The sequence below is a fragment of the Martes martes genome (assembly GCF_963455335.1).
Source record: "Martes martes genome assembly, chromosome: 12".
Taxonomy (NCBI): domain Eukaryota; kingdom Metazoa; phylum Chordata; class Mammalia; order Carnivora; family Mustelidae; genus Martes; species Martes martes.
In genome coordinates, this window is record NC_137900.1 from 25,243,301 (window position 1) to 25,264,273 (window position 20,973).

The window sequence follows — 20,973 nt, forward strand, 5'->3', positions numbered from 1 at the left end:
ACTTATTTTCATAAAGAAAGGGAATTCTTTTTTTTTTTTAAAGATTTTATTTATTTGTCATAGAGCACAAGCAGGGAGAGCAGCAGGCAGAGGGAGAAGCAGACTCCTGGCTGAGCAGGGATCCTGATACGGAACTCGATCCCATGACTCTGGGACCATGATCTGAGCAAAAGGCAGATGTTTTAACTGACTGAGCCACCCAGGTGTCTCAGGAAATCTATTCTATAATATAGACTCCTTATCATTTTTAGATCATTTTAAATTCTTCAAACAAAAATTAGCCATATGCATTTGGATTTTACACTCTGATCTTCAATTCTGACCATTAAGAAATTCACTTCCAGTGCTCCCACTCTATTCTTTTAAACCAGTCAGGGTCAGTGACATATGTCAGTGACATAATTTGCACGGCCCATGAAAATGAAAATGTGGAGCTTTTTGTTCAAAATATAGTTGAAAAGTGCAGGTAAAGGTATAAAAGGTTTTCTTTTTTAAAATATTTTATTAATTGTAAAATATAAAATGGTGATAGTGATAGATGAGTAACATTATGTTACCACACGGGATGTTACACAATATTTTAATCCCATAATTTTGTATAATACAGTAAATAATAACATATAAATATATTTCAATATATAAATATCTTGATGATAACATTTTTAGGGTTCATTTTTCTGCAAATTCATTTATTAAGCCATCAAAACATTATTTTAACAACTGCCTTTTTCAAATCAGTAATATCAATCACTGATAAATGTAAGATCACAAATAATTTTTTATAATTTTTAGTTTTAAGAAGGGTCTGCTGATACAGTTACTAGGTGCTATTAAGAATATCTTCTAGGGGCGCCTGGGTGGCTCAGTGGGTTGGGGCCTCTGCCTTTGGTTCAGGTCATGATCTCAGCATCCTGGGATTGAGCCCCACATCGGGCTCTCTGCGCAGCGGGGAGCCTGCTTCCCCCTCTCTCTCTGCCTGCCTCTCTGCCTACTTGTGATCTCTGTCTGTCAAATAAATAAATAAAATCTTTATTAAAAAAAAGAATATCTTCTAGACCTTAACTACATTCGGATAAAGTACTGGTAAATTATTCTTTAAGAAGATTTTATTTATTTGTCAGAGACAGAGAGAGCACAAGCAGGGGGAGCAGCAGGTAGAAAGAGAGACAGGCTCCCCACTGACCCTGGCATCATGACATGAGCCAAAGGTAGATGCTTAACCAACTGAGCCACCCAGGCATCCCTGATAAAATATTTTGAAATATAAATTTTAGTACATCCAGAGCTGGTTATTCTTGCAGAACAATTTTTCTTAAAAAATCTCCTTACAATTCAATATTTTGCAAATTAGGCTTAAATGTTTCTCTGCATAGTGGCATTTTAATATTTCCTCTGATCCTTCCTGTAACTTGTAGAGGTTGTACAAGAAACTGAAAGTTGCTTTCCTGATTTGCATATAATTTAAAATGCCTATTTATGAATTCTAATGCTGTATCTTCAATCACAAGGGAAAACTGTTTTATAATTGTCTATTTGTTCATAATCGACCCATGAAAGTTTTTCTACAACAGTAGTGGGGGGGTGGGTGTTTCCTTGTGAGGATCTTTACATTTAATCTCTATTTCCAAGCCTGTAGATATTTGTTTTGCAATGTTGCAATGGTTTTCAAAACCAGAAATGCTAAGCTCTTTGAAGAATTCTAATGACTGTCTGGTATAGTTTAATGTCTAGGTGTACACTCTTATGTTGTGCTGAATTACTAACAGAGCTGACTGCCTAAGTGGGGGCAGATATTATTTCAGTGCTCAGGCCAGAGTTGATCTCTGTGCACATGTTTCAGGATGGCTCCAGGGATTGATGGGCAAGCTGGCCTCCCACCGTGAGTTCCAGTGCCACCCTATGTCTGAACATCCTCTTTTTCCAGGGCTGGCTTCTGCTACAGCTGCCTCCTTTGCCATTAATCTGGGATGGATCAGGTTCTGGTGCAGGAAGTTCCCTCAGGGGCCCCTGGTACCTTAGACTGCCCCATGAATGCATGTGTGCATGCCTGGTGTCCAGGCCAACTGCACAGTATGGCAGTGCCCACAGTTTCCTGACTGTCCCATGGGACTTCATTGTCCCATTGGACTTCACTTACAAAATACAACTTCAAATATAAAAATTATTGAGAATTTCAAGGCAGTGATAGCAGAGCATTAAATCAGACCTTTGAGAGCAGGGCCCTATACAAGTTCACAGGTTACATGTCCATGAAACCACTCCTGAACCCAGTAGTTCTCAACCAGGAGTGATTTTTGCCCATCACAGGTCATGACCTTGGGTTCAAATAATGGACAGTTCCAATTGAGCCCCTGAAAGTAAGAGTGACAAGACACATTAGCACCCAAAGTAGGGTCCCACCCTACTTTGTACTTAAGGTTTGGCACTCTTAAGTACAGAGGGGTACCTCCTCCCCTCTAGTAGAATCTCCTTGGAGACTCCAGTGCTGGGCTGTTCCTACGCTTGCTTTCAGCTGTGCTTTCCTTCACTGGGAAAGACAGCCAACTTGAATCATAGGAGGAGTATTAGCAGCAATGGACTTGGAAACTGTCCACCAGTTGGGACTTTGTTGCTCAAGTACTCCAAGATGGGTTTGGTTTAGGGGGAAGTGGGAGGTGCGCTGCTGCACACAGTTATTCAGGGATCCAAGTTGTTTGGTAGCTCTAATATCCTCAACTGGTGGCCTCAAGGTCACTGCAGGTGCTAATATCCAGTGGCAAAATGGACAACTGCACTTAGTCCAGGGCTTGGAAGGGCTACAGATTATCTTTATATATCCAAATTCTTATCCAAATTCCATTAGCCAGAACTCAGGAATACAGCCTACCCAAGTATGCAAGGGCTGGGAAGTATAGTCTAAGTCTGTGCACAAGATGAAGAAATTGTTTTGGTGTTCAGCTGCCAGTCTCTGCCACAAGAAATTCATAAAATGGGAGACTTGCAGCAAAATGTGTATAATGTGTCCCCAGGCGTTCTGAGATAGGCACGGGAACACCTGGTCTATTGAGGCAGACTGCCCGAAGGGCCACTTTCTAGCTGTGATTCCTTGTGCTTGATAGTATTTGGTTCACATTACATCTTGTGTTCTGGGAAGAGCACACATGGAGCATCTAGCATCAAACAAGGGCCAAGCTGGCCGACATTTCTCAGTATAAATGATCAAGTTGGCTTGTGTGTACTTGGTGTGAACAGTTGCTCGCACTTAAACTCATCGCCAGTGTTCTGTACGTGCAGATCAGAAATGGCGAATTCAGGACTGTGGAGGTAAAGGGAACATTGAGATAATTCTATCTAACCTTCCGCCTGCTCCACATTAGACAAGAAATTTAACATTATAAATGGTGAATAAATCAAGGGTGTAGCATTAAATATTCAGTGCCAGTGGCTCATTTAAAATGGTAGTCTGTGTAATCTATAGCCTTACACCAAACCACATGATAGGACAAATTTTGGTAAATTTCCATCTGATTTTTCACAGCAAGGAGGAGAATATGAGTATAAGGCAATAATCCTTCCCTATCTTTGTCAATATTTTAGAGAAAGAATCTAGAGTGGTTGGTGAAACCTAGCTGACTGAGCCAAGCCTTACAGGTAGAGTGTCTAGAGTGGTCCTAGCTAGTACCTGATGTTGTGACATAATCATTAAAGTACGTCCTTTCACTGTCAAGAGTTCTGGTTTGGATGATAAATTGCCCAGGAACCCTGTGACCAGAGAGCAGAATGTTTATGTGGCCACCACTGTTCAAAGTCTAGTTTACAATTTTGCAGAACCAACAGGTCAGAGTTGTCAGGACACTTGGGCTGATCCAGGATGGGAGGAAGCTGATTCTCATCAAGGAAATTACAGGAGATTGATTCTTCAACAAGAACGCTGAATTTTTTAACTTATTATGAAGACTGCCAAGCAGAGTGGAAATGAGTGTGGGTTTGTTCGTGTGTTTTCTCCCTTGAAGAATGGTCTCCGCAGAAAGCCAATTTTCATGATCATTATTCTTGTGGATGAGGAGTTTCAAGGTGACCAGTGTGAGTTGGATGGGCTACTGTAATTGGCAAGACATGTTTCAGAACTTTATACCCACAGAAAGTATATCCTTGCTCCTCCTAAGAGTTTTCCTTTACAACCAGGAAAGTTGCCTTGGTTCTCTTTCCAAGGAGATATTTGGGGTGAGCATCAGCCATGGGTAAAGAATATGAATGTGTGGTGCCAACTAACCTCTTGTTCTTTACTAATATTAAGTCTCAAGGTCCCTCACCCACTTGCAAAGCTGGTCAGGGCCAGTGGCAGTAGTAGACATCCTCTGATGCCTGAGGTTCAGCCAGAAGCAACCTTCTCCTTTCTTCCCTTACTGGCAACACTGGAGTTTGCAAAGATCCTAAATATTCTTTTTTTTTTTTAAGATTTTTATTTATTTATTTGACAGAGAGAGATCACAAGTAGACAGAGAGGCAGGCAGGGGGGCGGTGGGGAGCCGGCTCCCTGCTCCCCAGAACCCTGAGATCATGACCTGAGCCGAAGGCAGCGGCTTAACCCGCTGAAACACCCAGGTGCCCCGATCCTAAATATTCTTGAGTGTCCTTAGTGTGAATCTTGCCCCAGCCACCACCCCAATTCCCAGCAGACGACAGACACCAGGGCCAGGAGAGGATTAAAATCAGTTTTATTAATGGATTGGAGAACACAGCTGGGATCTGAGACCCAAGTGAGGGCTTCTTCTGTCCTCTCTGAAGTGACGACTGCTGAGCCCACAGCATGGGGCTCGCCAAACTTACCCACCCATCACAGACCGAGGCTGGAAGGTGGAGAGCCGAGTCCTGGCTGGGCCCACCATGGGCAGGTCCTGCTGGGTCTGTTTACTGCATGTAGACTGGAAGCCCAAAACAGGTCCAAGAGAAAGAGAGAGAGAGAGAGAGAGAAGCAGGAGGAAAAGTAAGCAGGGACCTTTAGTACATGATCTCCACCCAGTAGAGAAAATGGCCCAAAGAGTCTCAAATTCATCCACCACAACTATCCCGAGGTCACCCCAGAGGTGGAAACTTCTCCCCAGTACTTTCCTTCTAGGCTGGAGTGCAGTTAGGAGAGCTTTTCCCTATTTGGCTAAACAAGGAATGGAGGAATAAGGACAAGGGTTTCTCCCAAAAAGTGAGATTGGGTCAGGAGCCCAGACTGCTCAAGGAATAAATAACCAAAGGCCACTTTGTGTGAACCTTCCAGTCTGCAGACACTAAGGCAGACAAAGGTGTTGGCTACAGCTGCTGGAGCTGGGACTTTAGGTCTCTAAGTCACCTCATACCTGAATAATAACCACAGAATTCTTTTTCTTGCCTGTAGTCTACAGTGTGGACTTCTGATGACCGCTGAGTAAGAACTTGACAGACCTCCCCTGCCACAGCCTACCCCTGAGGTGGATGAAATGGATGAAGGTGATCAAAAGGTACAAACTTCCAGTTATAAGTAAGTTCTGGCTGGAGATGTAACAGACAACATGGGGACTCTAGTTAACAATCCTGTACTGCACTGCAAGTTGCTAAGAGAGCAGATCTTAAAAGTTGTCATCACAAGAAAAAATTTTGTGCTTCTGTGAGGTGATGGATATTGACTAAACTTCCTGTGCGATCATTTCACAACATGTACCTATATCTAACCTTGTTGTACACCTGAAACTAATACAATTTTGTCAATTATAGCTCAGTATAACAGAGATTGACAGACTTAAGAGGCCACGACAGCTGACGTACAATTTGGCTTGACATCCATGGTGTTCCTACTGTACAGAGAGCCTCTTTTGCTTCATTCACAGTAACACCTTCTGATTTAGCAGTCAGGGATGGAGTTGTTAGCTTTATGATAAACCAGAGCAGTGGGCCTTTCAGGCCATGCTGTATGGAGGGGAAGACAAGAGTAGAAGAATAAAGTTCTTCTGGGGTCCATGAACAGATCAAAGTTTCATGGCAAGTGCTGGAGAGCTGAGTCTGACGTAGCTCTCTCTGGCCCAAAAAAGCTCCTTTTTCTGCCAGAACTGATGACCTACTAATTTTTAACATTCTGAAATCCTTCCTCGTATCTATAATGAAGAACACCTCTCATCTACTTTTTCCATGCTTTGCTATTTTCTAGTTATCTTAATGCTGTAGCTATCTTATACATTCGAGACCATTTTCAGTACACTCAATATTCCTCATTTTAGCCTGAATGATTTCTGCAAAGGATTAATTCCATCCATTACCTGTGATTTTTTTATTTCATTCTATCACCATTCAAGGGTGACCTCATTCATGGTCCTACATGGTACCTTCCTGTAGTTCCAACAAAGTAAAGTTGCATAAATAGCCTGAATAAAACTAAATGATTGCAGAAACATTTTTCCCCAGAGTATTTTTATTAGGGATTCCTGCCACCATATTAACATATAAAACAATCTGGATGTTGACATAGAAATGCAGATTTTACTATACAAAGATAAGGCTCCAATCACAGGTAACATGGCCCCCATTTCTCTAGTATTTCAATGAAATCACCTTTTGAATTCTTCCCAGAGTTGTCTTTATAAATATTAGACAAACCACAAAATATATTCCAAATACATAACATTTTACAGTATGTTCCAAGCACAGACAGAAATACACGATACTTTACCTACATTTTTTTTCAAGATCCAACTTGCATTAGCACTAAAGACAAGATTGTGTGTGTATATGTATTTGCCATATATGTGTGTATATAAAACCACAAATGTACACACAGTTGTTTTCATGGAAAATTGAAACCTTTGAGACTGTGGGTTTTATCCCATGATATCTGAGAGGGAACAGGAATAATAACATGTCACAAATTCCTCAAACTGGGGAAAAATAAACACAACTATGAATGAAGGGCATATCAGTTGTGTGTATACAAATACACACATATATACAGATTCATATATAAACACAGCTATAGTGACAATATGGTATATACATATACTCACACACTTGCTTTGAATTCTGTATCTCACTATATTATATACTCTCCATCTTTGGAAGCACTTTTCTCCTCTTTTGATCCAGGCAGCTGGAGACTCTCTCCTAACAAAACTGAAGTGGGTATTTCTAAAACGCTGATTCTATTCTGAATGCCACAAAATGGCATTTCAGGATCCCAGTTTTATGTTTGGTGGCTATTGCTTAAATTCAGTAGACCTTATTCTTTTAACTCCTTCACTTACAAACATTTCTACTCAGTTTCTGCCTAAAAGAGATGTTAGCTGGAAATGTTAAAATATATTGATTACTCTCCAATATACATCTGCATGGTTGGATTATGGGTAGTATTTATCCTGTCAGTATTTTTCAGTGTTTTATGATGGGCAATATATTACATACTTCCATAATTTTAAAAAATAATATTACTTTAAACAGGCAGGGGCTAGGTTTGTTATGGTTAGAACTTTAAAGGAAATGATATGAAGCATGACTACAAGGGGGACTAATTTTGGGCAGACTACACTGGTGTGCCCTTTTGTCAGAAAGTATGAGTTGGAAGTCATGACAAAGGGGTAAAAAAACCCTTCAATTTCAAAGCTGGCCATTTGGAAACTTCCAAAATAAGCTATAGAAAATATATTCTATGTTGGTATCAAATTTCAGGTATTAAATATTCAATAAAAAGCAAAATAAATCACTGAAAGCACATGGGAGAGAACACCTTACAAACCTAATAGCAAGTGTATATTCTAGTTAGTTCGACTGAAGGCTTTACTTTTAAAATTTATTTTCAAACTTATATGTCGAATAGAGCACCCAGAGCTCCATGAATGGTCAATTTAGAAATGATGTTAATGATGGAGTTGGAGCATCTATTATGGTTAAGGAGAGAATACAGGCGCCCAATCTCTTTGTAAATGAAAGGCAACAGAATATTCTCAATCCATGGAGAAATCCCAATGCACTATGCCCTAAGTGCCGTACTCTTTTCTTGCTCAATTATACTGCAGTATTGGTAAGTACTCTGCCCAGGGAAGCATCAGAACCTTTCTTCCTATTGTGGATCTTATGGTATGAAGGAAGGTACTAGAACATTTGTTTCCTCTGCTATCGGGTTAGGGAGTCATTTTACTATTTCACCCAAGCTGAATGCGAGATCCTCTAATGAATCCCTTCTACTTTCTTAATGGAAGCCCCAACTAGGAATTAGTTAAGATCTTAAGAAAACCAGGGAAGGAAAAGAGGATAACGGCCACCAAAAAGGAAGATCACCAGCATTTATCAAAAAGCCACACTCCATTCTTTCCATATCCTCTCTCTTTCTCTCTTACACACACTTCTTTTGAAATTTTTCCCATTGAATCAGTGAATGGCATGAGGGACCTGAAAAATATGCCTTACAGTTTCTCCTCTTTGACTTAGATCCACTTAAACATATACCCGTCAACTCGGACAGCAAGTGCACATTCTTTACATCATCCAATACCCATGCATCACCACCACTTTCGTAAAAGATGGTTTGCCTACCACCCCTGCACAGCAGCAGCCTCACCAAACTCCTATTTTGCTACTTGCCCAATTCCTATCTGTGTCTACTCTTGGGTTAATGTACAATAATATGCAATTACCTAGCATAACTTTTAACTGTTTTCCCTTTAAAAAACGTTCTTTCCCAACCAAAATATATGGACAGAATACAAACGAAGGGAGTAAATCATCTTGTCCAAATACTTTGAAAAAATGGACCTCCCTGTGTCCACTTGAGTCTTCTCAGTTTCTACATCCTCCAGTTCCATCATCCATTTCAAGAGCTTACTTACTACAGTGTCTGTCTACCTCATACGCAGGTAACAACAAATTATGCAATTGGTTCAGCCAAAAATATTGTAAAAAACAAACCAGTGCCAAAACATTAAAAAATTCCTGACATACCCTTTGTGCATTAGTCTTAAACAATCTGTACACTTAAATAACTCCAGGAGGCTTCTTTTTTTGCTAAAAATTTACCAAAATATTTTGAACACATAAAAATATTTTTAAAAAAACAGAAAACAAAAGCCCAGCATAAATTTAGTTGTATAGGCATCGGTTAGAGGACATTGTTTTCACTAAGGATTATATTCAAAAACTTTCTTTTGGGTTGTTATTAAAATTCTGATCCAGAACCTTACAATGGTGCTAACTATTAAAAAAGGGGGAAATCTAATTCAGCTCAATGTATTATGTATTATGATACAATAAAGAGTATGTCTGTAGTATAATGAAAAATAAACATGTTTTTGGTTACTTAAAGGCCATCTTCCTGACCTATAACTAAAATAACTGTATTTGACTTGAACTTATTTAACTGCAGTGAATTATGGAAAGCTAACTGAAAGTTTTCAATAATCCGTTATGAGTGAGGAACACCTGTTCATGGCCCCATGACCACGCAGAACCAGGCATTTGCGGAAAAAGACAGAAACAAAAACAAAAAAAGCAAAATCACTAGTATTGAATATAGCCCTTAGTCATAGGAGATACGAACTTTACGAGCAACCCAGCATGTAGAGAATGAGGTTGACTTTGCCAGCCACCCACTCCTTTAAAGGGCAGTAGTATTCATAGTGAAACTGCTCAAACTCTGGCGTCTGGCGGATTTCACATAAGAAGGAGAGATCAATACCTGACTCCAAAAGGAGGAGGAGCAGGGGGAATACAAAGAGCAGCAGCCCCAGGCCCACCACCAGGAGCCTGGAAAAACTCTTGACCAGTGGGTTCACCCGAATATGGCCTCTCAGAATGTCATAGCTCCACGACAAAGCTTGGCGAGCCTCCTTCAGCTCTTCCTCTTCGGCCATCAAAAAGGCATGTTCGTCCGCTTCCAGTTCCTCAAAGGAATCTGTGTCTTCTCTTTCCAACTCTAGCCTCGAAGGACAGTCAAAGAGCATGTCGATCTCATCGTCATCCACAGGGGTGGGGAGCAGGCTGGCACTTGGGTTGTACGCCAGTTCCGAGATGGTCAGGGGCTCTTCTTTGATTTTATCTTCCTCTTCATTTGGGGGGTTTTCGTACTCCCGGGCTTCCTTCACTGGCGAGCTAGAGATCAGAGGGGCAGAAATGTCTTCTTTGGGTAATGGAACACCTGTAAAAAGAGATATTTGTTCCCTTAATTTTATATTTCAGGTTGTTTTTTCTCTTTTTCCTTCCCACAAAGATCTAGAGATGGAAACTAACAAAGAAAAAAGAAAGAGAAAGAAAAAGGGAAAAAAAATGGAATTCAAGGAATCCATGAAATCACTGTGTGGAATGCTGACTTTTAACAAGGTACTTTTAGTAAAAGACCCCTAAGTTCAACATGCTAAACCCCAAATAAGCAACACATCTCAAATGGTTGGCAATATTTGCAGTATTGATGTGTACATTTAGGGTCTGCAATCCTCCAACTTTGGTCATGTCTACAAGAATAAGAGGATAATAAACCATTATTGTAATTTTGAATGGTGTCTTTTAGAAGTCAACAGTTACTGTACTACCTTGGATGACAAATTATAGAATCCACTGTTCAGTGACAGCCTAAATTTTATGTATCCTAGTCTTCATCCAGGTGCAAATTAGTGGTTTCTAGTTTTATAGAACTGCACTTACATACATAACTGTAATCATGTGTGCACAAACTTGCATCTTGCTCTTTTTCATTTAACATTTTCACTTAGACATTCTCCAAGTTGAAATGAACTCCCATAGTATTATTCTTAGGCTGCCAAATTCTCTACTAATACAGTAAATTTGTTGCTTATTGACAAACATTTAAATTGCTTTGCAGTTGTAAGAAAGAAATGCTAGCAGACACCTTCACATATAAAAGCTTTTTTACCCTTTTGTTTGAGTTCATTTGCCACAAATAGATACATGAACGGAAAATCCCTTGGTCAAAGGGTAGGCACGTTATTTCTTAAAGTTTATCAGGGGAGAGTGGTTTCTTAGCTCTTCATGTCAACAGAGGGCAAATGGAGTTGCCTAAGGCTGGCTGTGCTCATTTTGAGTCTTGGGTTCTAAGTAGGAATTAAAATCTGGCTTTATCAAAGCCATGTTCCTCAGGGTGGATCTACAGGGTGATACAGTGGTAGCCAGGTGCATTAACTATTAACTACTACATTTCAGGATTTCTAAGATGTGCAAGAAGTGATAGACTGGACTTAGCTGTTGTTCCTGTGACGGGGAGCACACAACCATCCTGGACCAGACACCAAGGAGAGAATCCTAGAACGTGGGAGCAAGGCTAACGCAGCCCACTACACCACAGAGAGCAAGAGAGAGCACTCTGGAAAGGTAGGTAGAGGCGTGGTTCTATGCTGGCCCTAGGGCCCCTTCCTGGCCAGTGACCTGCACCATGCTGGGAAGTCCCCAAGAGCCCAGGGGTGATATCCAGCACTGTGGGTTGCTTCAAGGGAGCTGGCTCTGCTTCATAGGGATTATAGGGGAATCTGTTGGTCTCAAAAACTGGGAATCTGATTGGGACAGAGCACCAGGGAGGACGCTTCTGCCCTTGGATCTGGGCAGACCAAGTGCACACCTGCAGGGCCCAAGTCATAATCCCAAGCAGGTGGTTCTTGTTCATTTGCAGAACTGAGTCAGGAGAACAGTCTGACCCCTGGGAAAACAGCAGGGTTCAGGTCTGCTTACTTGGGTCCTCAGAAGAGTTTTATCAGCCTGGAGCCTGGTCCGTCCCTTCCCTGGGCAGAAAAACTGAGTCCTAGCCCTATACTCTGTAGAGCCTGGCTCCTAGTCCTTCTCAACCAGAAAGCCTGATGGAGGAAACTCAAAGTTGCCTGAAGGGGGCTCTCCTAGGTAAAAGGGTTGAGTCACGGTTCAAGGCTGTGGAGACTAGACCCCAGACCCGCGTGGCAGGAAAGGCTGGTGAGAACACCTGTGAGCTACGTGACTTGGCAACACTCAGGCTGAGGGGTAGGTGGGTAGAGCTGACTGCCTTCAGAACGAAGCAAGGGTTACTGTTCAGCCAGAAAAATTGTGGCATGAGTTAGCTTGGGTAAGGACAGCAAAGAGCCTTACTAGCCTTGGAGCTGCTTCTCCTGCTGTGTCCAGGCAGGGAAACTAATTCATAGCCCCCTCATGGCTGAGTAAGTTTCAGCCCCCCTGCCAACCAAGGAACCTCCCCAGAACACTTCAGACATTAAGAGCCCTGCTCACAGAGAGCACAGCCTGTGGCTTTCCTTGTCTGCAGAGCAACACTGGTAGCCTCACCCGCCCAGGATATCCAGTGCACACTCTTGCTTGATTCAGGTCCGCAGACAACAAGCTATGCAGGCCCTGGGGTCCTGTCTTACTGCCCTGGCAAGGCAGGGAAGCTAATTCAGAACCCCACTTTAACTGCTGAGTATAGGACCCGGTCCTGACCATCTAGTAAGACTACCCAGAGAATCCAGGCAACTGCGGTGCCCATCCTACCACCTCACATGGGCAGGGGACCAAGCCAGCAGTCCTATCCAGCTCTTCTCAGTCAGTGGCACACCCAACCCCCCATGATCTCAAAGCCTGAACACCTGTTATGCCCCAAAATAGCCCCTAACAGTAGCTCACCTGCCCAAGGATGGTACGAGTGTACACATTCAGAAACCCAAACCAAGCTGCTGAAGAGCTCTCTGCCAAAATGAACCTGCAAAGACTCAGAGATCACTTATCACTTTCAGATAGGAAAGTAGTTCACTGGTGATCAATCATCATAATAAATCAGATAAATATGACCACACCAAAGCAAATTAAGGCACTAATTACTAACCCTAAAGAAACAGAGATCTCTGATCTGTCAAAGAATTCAAAATAATCCTCTTAAAGAAGTTTACTGAAACACAAGAACACATAGGTGGCCAAACAAAATTAGGAAAATGAAAAATGAACAAAATGAGAAGCTCAACAAAGAAATAGAAACCATAAAAAATATCCTAGAACTGGAAAATACAGTAACTGAACTGAAGAATTCAGTAGAGTGCTTCAAAAGCACACTCGACTATGCAGAAGAAAAAAAATCAGCAACCTGGATGAGTAGACAAATTATCTAGTCAGAGAATCAAAAATAAAAAAATGAAAAAGAACAGAACTTATGGGATACAATGAAAGAAAAAATCTTGGCATTATGCTAAATCAAGAAGGAAAAAAAAGGATGGAAAGTACATTTAAAGCAACAATGGCTGGCCTTCTGGTCTGAGATAACCATAGAGGGAGACACTGAACTCACTTCCTCCCCATATACACCAAATCTACAGGTAGTTATAGAGCAGGCCTGATGACCTGAGGGCTGAATGAACAGCTTCTGTACAAGGTGATCGAACACAGAGAACGGCGAGAGCAGTGGAGACGCTGTAATGCAAACTGCACAGAGGAGGGACAGAACTGGGGGAATATGTCCGGCTTCATTGCTCTGGAGCACAGAAAGTAAGCTGTGGTTAAGAGAGCTTCTAGAACTCTGTCAGAGGGCAGGAGAACTGCTGGAACTCTCTTTGGGTCAGAGGGTCTGGCAAGCGCCATGGTTTACATTCCCCCTGCACCTTGACAGCAGAGATCTGAGCAGGGTCTGGATAGACTAGCCAGCCTGCTACTCCAGCCAGCCCTGGGCACCTAGCCCAGACCAGTCTTGCATGCCTTGGGGTACACAAAAAGAGGTGTGGTTTAAAAGAGCAGTAAGGATATAAAGACCCAGCCCTAGAACTCTGCCAAATGTCAGGAGAGCTGCTGGAACTCTTTCCAGATGAAAGGGGTTGCTGACCACCAGAGTTGACAATTCCCTCCATCTTGGAGTAGAGGCTGGGAGCCCTGGCTTACTGCCTCAGTGGGTCCTGGGATCCTAGCCTACACCACCTCCAGTTGTCCAACCAAAGTGGCCCCAGCACAGCACATTTGAGATATGCCTAATCAGTACTCACTACAGCTCCAACTGTCCCACCAAGGTATCACAGGAGCAAAGCACCCTGGACCACTTCAGACCTATACCATTCAGCTCCAGATGACTTGCTAGGGCAACTGTCTCAAACTTGCTTCAGGTCCAGCCACCCTAGCCAGGGCACACCCTGCACAAAGCACCCTGGGAACACCCAGCAAGGACCTGCCTCTGTTCCAGCCACCTACCAGCGTGCACCCCGGGTGAGCATCCCAGGACCCCCTGGCTTGTACCCACTTCAGCTTTAGCTGTTTTGTCAGGGTGCCCTCAGCAGAGAGAGCCCTGGAACCCCAGCCCACACCAGCCACTGCCTGAGCCAGCCAAAAGAACCAGGAACAAACAATTTATACAGGGGATGACCATACACAAGATCACTCCTTTGTGTTTGGAAGAAGCAGTTGTTCCACCTAATTCATGGAAACAAACACAGAAAGTCAAAATAAGGAGAAAGAGGAATATGTTACAAATGGAATAACAAGACAAAACCACAGAAAAAGAACTAAATGAAATGGAGATAAGCAATCTACCTGAAGAGTTTAATGGTCATAAAGATGCTCATTGGCCTGGAGAAAAATGCTGGTGAGCTCAGAACTAAACCAAAGAAATGAAAAATATAAAAAAGGACTAATCAGAGTTGAAGAAGACAATAATTGAAATGAAAAATACACTAGAGAAAATCAACAAACTAGTAGATGCAGAAGGATGGACATATCAGTGATCTGGAAGACAGGATTAGAAAGAATTTTTAAAAGTGAGGACAGGTAAAGAGATCTCTTGGTCAACAGCAAGCAAACACACAATCATATTTTAAGGGTTCCAGTAGGAAGGGAGAGAAGGGGCAGAAAATTTACTGGAAAAAATAAGACCTGAAAACTTGCCTAACCTGTGGAGCAAAACAGACATCCAGGTTCAGGAAGCAGAGAGAGTTCCAAACAAGATGAACCCCAAGGAGGTCCATAAAAAATGCAAAATAATTAAAATTTCAAATTATAAGCCAGAATTTTAAAAGCCATGAGCGAGAGAGAAGTAACTAGTTACAACTAGTACAAGGAAAAACCCCATAAGGCCATCTGCTGATTTTTCAGCAGAAACTGTGACTCTCTCATGCCACTTGCTCCTGGCCTGCAAAGTGTTGAAAGGAAAAAACCTACAACCATGAATACTCTACCTGGCAAAGTTATCATTCAGAAATGAAGGAAAAATAATGGGGTGCCTGGGTGGAGTGGTTAAATGCCCAACTCTTGGTTTCCGCTCAGGTCATGACTTCAGGGTTGTGGGATTGAGCCCTGCATCAGGCTCCATGCTCTCCCTCTTCCTCTGTCTCTCCCCTGTTCTCGCTCTCTTTCAAGTTAAAACAAAACAATTGAAGGAAAAATAAAGAGATTCTCGGAGAAGCAAAAGTTAAAGGAGGTCATCACCACTAAACTGGCCTTAAAGAAATGTTAAAGGCCTTTAAGTAGAAAAGAAAAGGCCATAATTGAAAGTAAGAAAATTGTGAAAGAAAAACAATTTTCTAACTAAAAGCAAAAATCCAGTAAAGAAAGTAGAACAAATGTTTACTAATCAAAAAAAAAAAAAAAAAAAAAAGGAAGAAGTAAAATCAATTATATCTTAAAAGTTAAGGGGACTCACAAAAGGGTGTAAAATATGACAACATATACATAAAAAAAGTGGAGGGGGGAGTAAAAATGAAGTTCTTTTAGACTATGTTCCAAACTTAAGTGACATCAACTTAATATAGACTGCTATATACATAGGATGTTATATATGAGCCTAATGGTAACCACAAATAAAAAACCTGATATAGGGGCACCTGGGTGGCTCAGTCATTAAGCAGCTGCGTTCAGTTCAAGTCATGATCCCAAGGTCATGGGATCAAGCCCTGCATCAGGCTCCCTGGTCACCAGGAAGGCTGCTTCTCCCTTCTCCCACTCCCCCTGCTTGTGTTTCTTCTCTTGCTTTGTCTCTCTCTGTCAAATAAATAAAAGCTTTAAAAAAAACTGATATAGATACACAAAAAATAAAGAGAAAGGTAGTGAAACTCTAAAACAAAAGAAAGTCATCAGTCACAAGGGGCAAGAACAAGAGAAAAAAGGGAGAACTAGAAAAACAATCAGAAGTCAATTAGCAAAATGTCAATAGGTATGTACTTAAACGTACATGGTGCAGTAATTAAATGTACATGGTTGAATGCTCTGATCAAAAGACATAGGGTGGCAGGATGGATAATAAAAACAACAACAAAAACCCAACCCATTTATATGCTGCCTACAAGAGCTGCTCTTCAGACCTAAAGATACATATAGACTGAAAGTGAAAGATGGAAAAAAAAAAACTTCCATGCAAATGGAAGTTAAAAAAAAAACAAGTATTGCCACTCTGGCCTTTTTTTTTTTTTTAAATCAGACAAAAGAGACATTAAAACAAAGACTGTAATGAGACAAGGGCATTATAAAGGATAAAGGGATCAATCCAACAAGAGGATATAACAATTGTAAATATATGTGCAACCAATGTTGGAACACCTAATATATAAAGCAAAGATGAACAGACACAAAGGAGTAATTGACAATAATAAAATAATAGTACAGAACTTTGACACCATGTTTATATCAATGGAGAGATCATCCAGGCAGAATATCAGTAAGGAAACTATATCTTTGAACAACACATAAGTCCATCTGATCCAAATAAGTATATACATAAGAGAATATATATGAAATAGATCACATTAAGCCACCAAATCTCAATAATGAGCCTCCTATCAGCAGTGTATTGTGATTTTTTAAATCTACTTAGCCATTCTATGTCTTTTGATTGGATAATTTAATCTGTTTATGTTTAAAGTAATTGTATTTGTTAAGTGAGGGCTTACTATTGCCATTTTGTTCATTGTTCCTTGTTTCTTATCCTGCCTTTTTTTTTTTTATGTTTTGGTGTCTTGTGGTATCAGTAGGCTTTGACTTCTTTATCATGTTCTTTTGTGTGATTACTACATGTTTTTCCCTTGTGGTTACCAAGTCAGTGGATGGGGGGAACTGGAGGAAAGGGATTAAAAGGTGCAAACTTCCAGTTACAGGATAAACAAGTACCAGGAATATAATGTAAAACATGATGACTATAGTTAACACTATTATATGATATACATGAAAGTTATTGAGATAATAGATCCTGAGAGCTCTCATCACAAGGAAAATTGGTTTTTTAAAAATTGCATTTATAAGAGACAATAGATGCTAACTAAACTTATTGTGGTAATCATTTCACAGTATATGGAAATCAAGCCATTATGCGGTACACTTTAAGCTTATACAGTGATGTATTTCAATTCTATCTCAATAAAACTAGAGGGAAAAAGATATGCAGGAGTGAATTACTGGTTTTATCTTTCAAAATTCAACATATTTCTTCATAGTTCTAGTATATACCACTGAGCAACATATATGAAAAATACCATAAAACACATAAGCCATACACAAGTTCCAACAAGCACATGAAAAAATGCTCAACATCGTTAGTCATTAGGGAAATGCAACTCAAAACCAAATAAAGATAATACTTTATACCCACTAGGATAGCAATTATTTATTTTTTAAACCTGAAAATGCAAGTGTTGGTAAGGATGTGGAGAAATCAGAACTCTCGTACTGATGGGGCGTTTACAAATGGTTCAGCCTCTGTGGAAAACACTTCGGCAGTTCCTCAAAAAGTGAAACAGAATTATCAGCAATTCCACTCCGAAGCATATGCTCCAAAGAGTTGAAAGCAAGTATTCAGGCCAATACATGTAAACAGATGTGCACAGCAGCACTATTCCAGTAATCAAAAGATGGAAACAATCCAAATGTCCCATCAGTGGTTGCATAGACAAAATATGGTTAATCCATACAATGGAATATTCAGCCATAAAAGGCAGTGAAGTAGGAATACATGCTATGTGGATAAGTCTCAAAAAAATGTACGCTAAGTGAAAGTAGACAGACACAAAAGGTCATATAATGTAGGATTCCATTTATCTGAAATATCCAGAACAGGTTAGTCCATGAAGACAGAAAGCACACTGGTGGCTGCCAGGAACTGAGGGAAGAGCGGACTGGGGAGTGACTGCTTAAATAGGCTTCATTATCCTTTTGGGGTGATGAAAACCAAGAATTGGATGGTTATCCGACTGTGTCTCACAGGTGCCCCAAGAATAAAACTTTTGTTTTAAACTTTCTTTTTTTTTTAATTTTGTTAATTTTTTAATAAACATATAATGTATTATTAGCCCCAGGGGTACAGGTCTGTGAATCGCCAGGTTTACACACTTCACAGCACTCACCATAGCACATACCTTCCCCAATGTCCATATCCCCACCACCCTCTCCCGTCCCCCCTCCCCCCAGCAACCCTCAGTCTGTTTTGTGAGATTGAGTCTTTTATGGTTTGTCTCCCTCCCGATCCCATCTTCTTTCATTTTTTCTTTTCCTACCCGCCAAACCCCCCACGTTGCATCTCCACTTCCTCATGTCAGGGAGATCATATGATAGTTGTCTTTCTCCGACTGACTTATTTCGCTAAGCGTAATACCTTCTAGTTCCATCCACGTCATCGCAAATGGCAAGATTTCATTTCTTTCGATGGCTGCATTGTAAGAATAAAACTTTTAAGTGAAGTTACTTAATAACTAAAGTCTTATAAGTAAGACTCTTAGTTTTGGCTTGGGTTGTGGTCACAGGGTCATGAGATTGGGCCCTACCCACATCAGGTTCTGCGCTTTGTACAAGTCTGCTTGGAGAATCTCCCTCTCCTTCTGCTCCCCATCCCCATGCTCACTCACTTTTTTTTTTAATATAAAATAATTTTTTTAAGAGCTAATATTCTTAGAACTCAGGTTGCTTCTCTAGAACACAAGAATAACCTCATAAGGCTAGCAAAAGGATTAAATGAAATTATGAACGTGTAAGTATTACCTATGGCAAAAACGCTATAGAAATTAGATGTTACTATCTTACCAAAAATCATTAGGCTAATTTGATCTGCTATCAAGCAACATCACTTTATCAATATATAGATCAGTTTTCTAACAAGTCCACTATTATAGAGTACAAGGAAAATTTCATTACATTTGGTTATCCATACTTTCTCAGTTTTCTTTTTATGATAGATGCTTAAATTTCCCAAACACCTCTTCTGGTGAATTCTAACAAGAATATCTAAAGAGATCAGAAATGCTAAATTAGTAAAACTTACCTACACTGCTTTATTAAAATTATTTTTCCTTCTTCCATATATGAGAAGATGCCTGAATATATTCACAAAGCTCAATGGCTGACAAAATTTTTCAAGGCGAAATGACAGTAATATAGGAAAAGGAAATAGCTTTCAAATTTGTATAATTATATAGCCCTAATTAAAATTAAGGAAAAGCTGTAAAGTTTCTAACACATGGGAAACAGTCCATAAAAGTTAACTATTATAATTATATATTAGTACAATAACATAACTATGTTCTAATGCCATTATTGTCATTACTCAATTTGAAGAAATACTCCATGAAGTGAAATAGCAAGAATTCCAAGATGCTGATGGAAAAGACCAGCCACTGATGATGGACAGGTAATGTGCCTGCCATGTACAGCTGGTCAGGTTGCACACTGCCTATTCCATCTAACAACAATTCATACAATCCCAATGTGATGGCACTCCCTAAAGATAAGCCATGCACCACAAAAGAACCTACTCAGCAGGACTCTGACAATGAAGAACATTCTCAGTGACAGCATCTCAATGCCGAAGGGGAAATATAGAGACCTTTTAAGTACACAGCAAAATTGGTGGCAGGTAAAAATGGAATAAGTATTGCACACATTTCCATTCAGAAATCAGCCCCTCTATTAACTGGACACAGGACAGAATACAAGTACTACAGCCAAGAACACCAGCAGCTTGTGTGCGTACAAAACAGCGAAAGAGACAGGTTCATGGTCTTTATCTGGTTTGCCTGGAAACCTCCTTAAATGAAGATAACACTAAATCCCAAGTAAGTCATGAGTTTGCACAAGGGCTCAAAAGCGTATAGAAAAGAAAAATGTTAGAAAGCACTGTAGAGGCAATATGGCAATAGGATAAAGTAATGGGTCACCTGTCGTTTGCATTTATCTACACCAACGACTTTGGAGTTTGGATTACTTGGGGTAACTTTAAGCCCACTTGGGAACAAATCTATTTAGAGTCTCCCAATGCCATTGCTGTCATTGCCCGAAAGAACTGGCTCGCTTTGCAGGAGATACTCCCGCAGTCCCACTCCTCACCCCCTTTTCCCCCCGCACTGCTGTTGGCTTCCTGACCCTCACCCTGTGAGCAACATACCTTTCTCGGTGTGGGAAGCTTTGGGAAATGGCGCCACTGGGAACCACCATTCTTCTTCTTTTTTTTTTTTAATATTTTATTTATTTATTTGAGAGAGAGACAGCGAGAGAGAGCATGAGTGAGGAGAGGGTCAGCGGGAGAGGCAGACTCCCTGCGGAGCCGGGAGCCCAATGCTCGACTCAATCCCGTGACTCCAGGATCATGACCTGAGCTGAAGGCAGCCGCTTAACCAACCGAGCCACCCAGGTGCCCAGGAACCACCATTCTTGTTCCCTGTGAGGCACCCCAGGTCACCCTATGCTGATTCCCAACTACAGAATGCCTTGAAACTATGCAGAGCTGGGATACACGAAAAGTGGCACTGCCCCTTGTCAGGGAGGTGGGTGCTTAATAAACAATCGAGGCTGTTTTTGGAAGTCCAATGATCAGAGGGGCCAGCGTCATTTAGTAGGTATGGGTCAGGGATGCCAGACATCCTACAGTGTGCAAGATGGTCCCACAAAATGAATCACTTATTTTGCATCCCACATAATTTCAGACGTCTTATCAAATAGTACCCATCTAGCAAAAACTTAGATAATAATTTGAAAACATAACCTGTCTCTATTTTACATTTAAGCTTAAGGCATCTGGGTATGATAAACAAATTTTGAATTTTTTAGGCATACTACCACTAGGTAAACTGAAGG

At 40.8% G+C, this 20,973-nt stretch overlaps 1 protein-coding gene across 4 annotated transcripts in view; it reads right to left on the reverse strand.

Moving 5' to 3' along the window:
• Positions 1 to 4,680: 4,680 nt before the first annotated feature.
• Positions 4,681 to 20,973, reverse strand: part of FRMD3 (FERM domain containing 3) — a gene marked incomplete at both ends in the record, with an annotated part of 298,064 nt that continues 281,771 nt past the window's right edge. For 2 of the 4 annotated variants that reach the window (XM_080820271.1, XM_080820273.1), the window contains 2 exons: positions 4,681 to 4,904; positions 9,665 to 10,123. In XM_080820271.1, coding sequence (XP_080676397.1) covers positions 4,891 to 4,904; positions 9,665 to 10,123 — 473 coding nt within the window. Of the gene's footprint in view, positions 4,905 to 9,527; positions 10,124 to 20,973 lie in introns of those variants that run through there. The other 2 variants (XM_080820270.1, XM_080820272.1) reach the window with 1 other exon arrangement.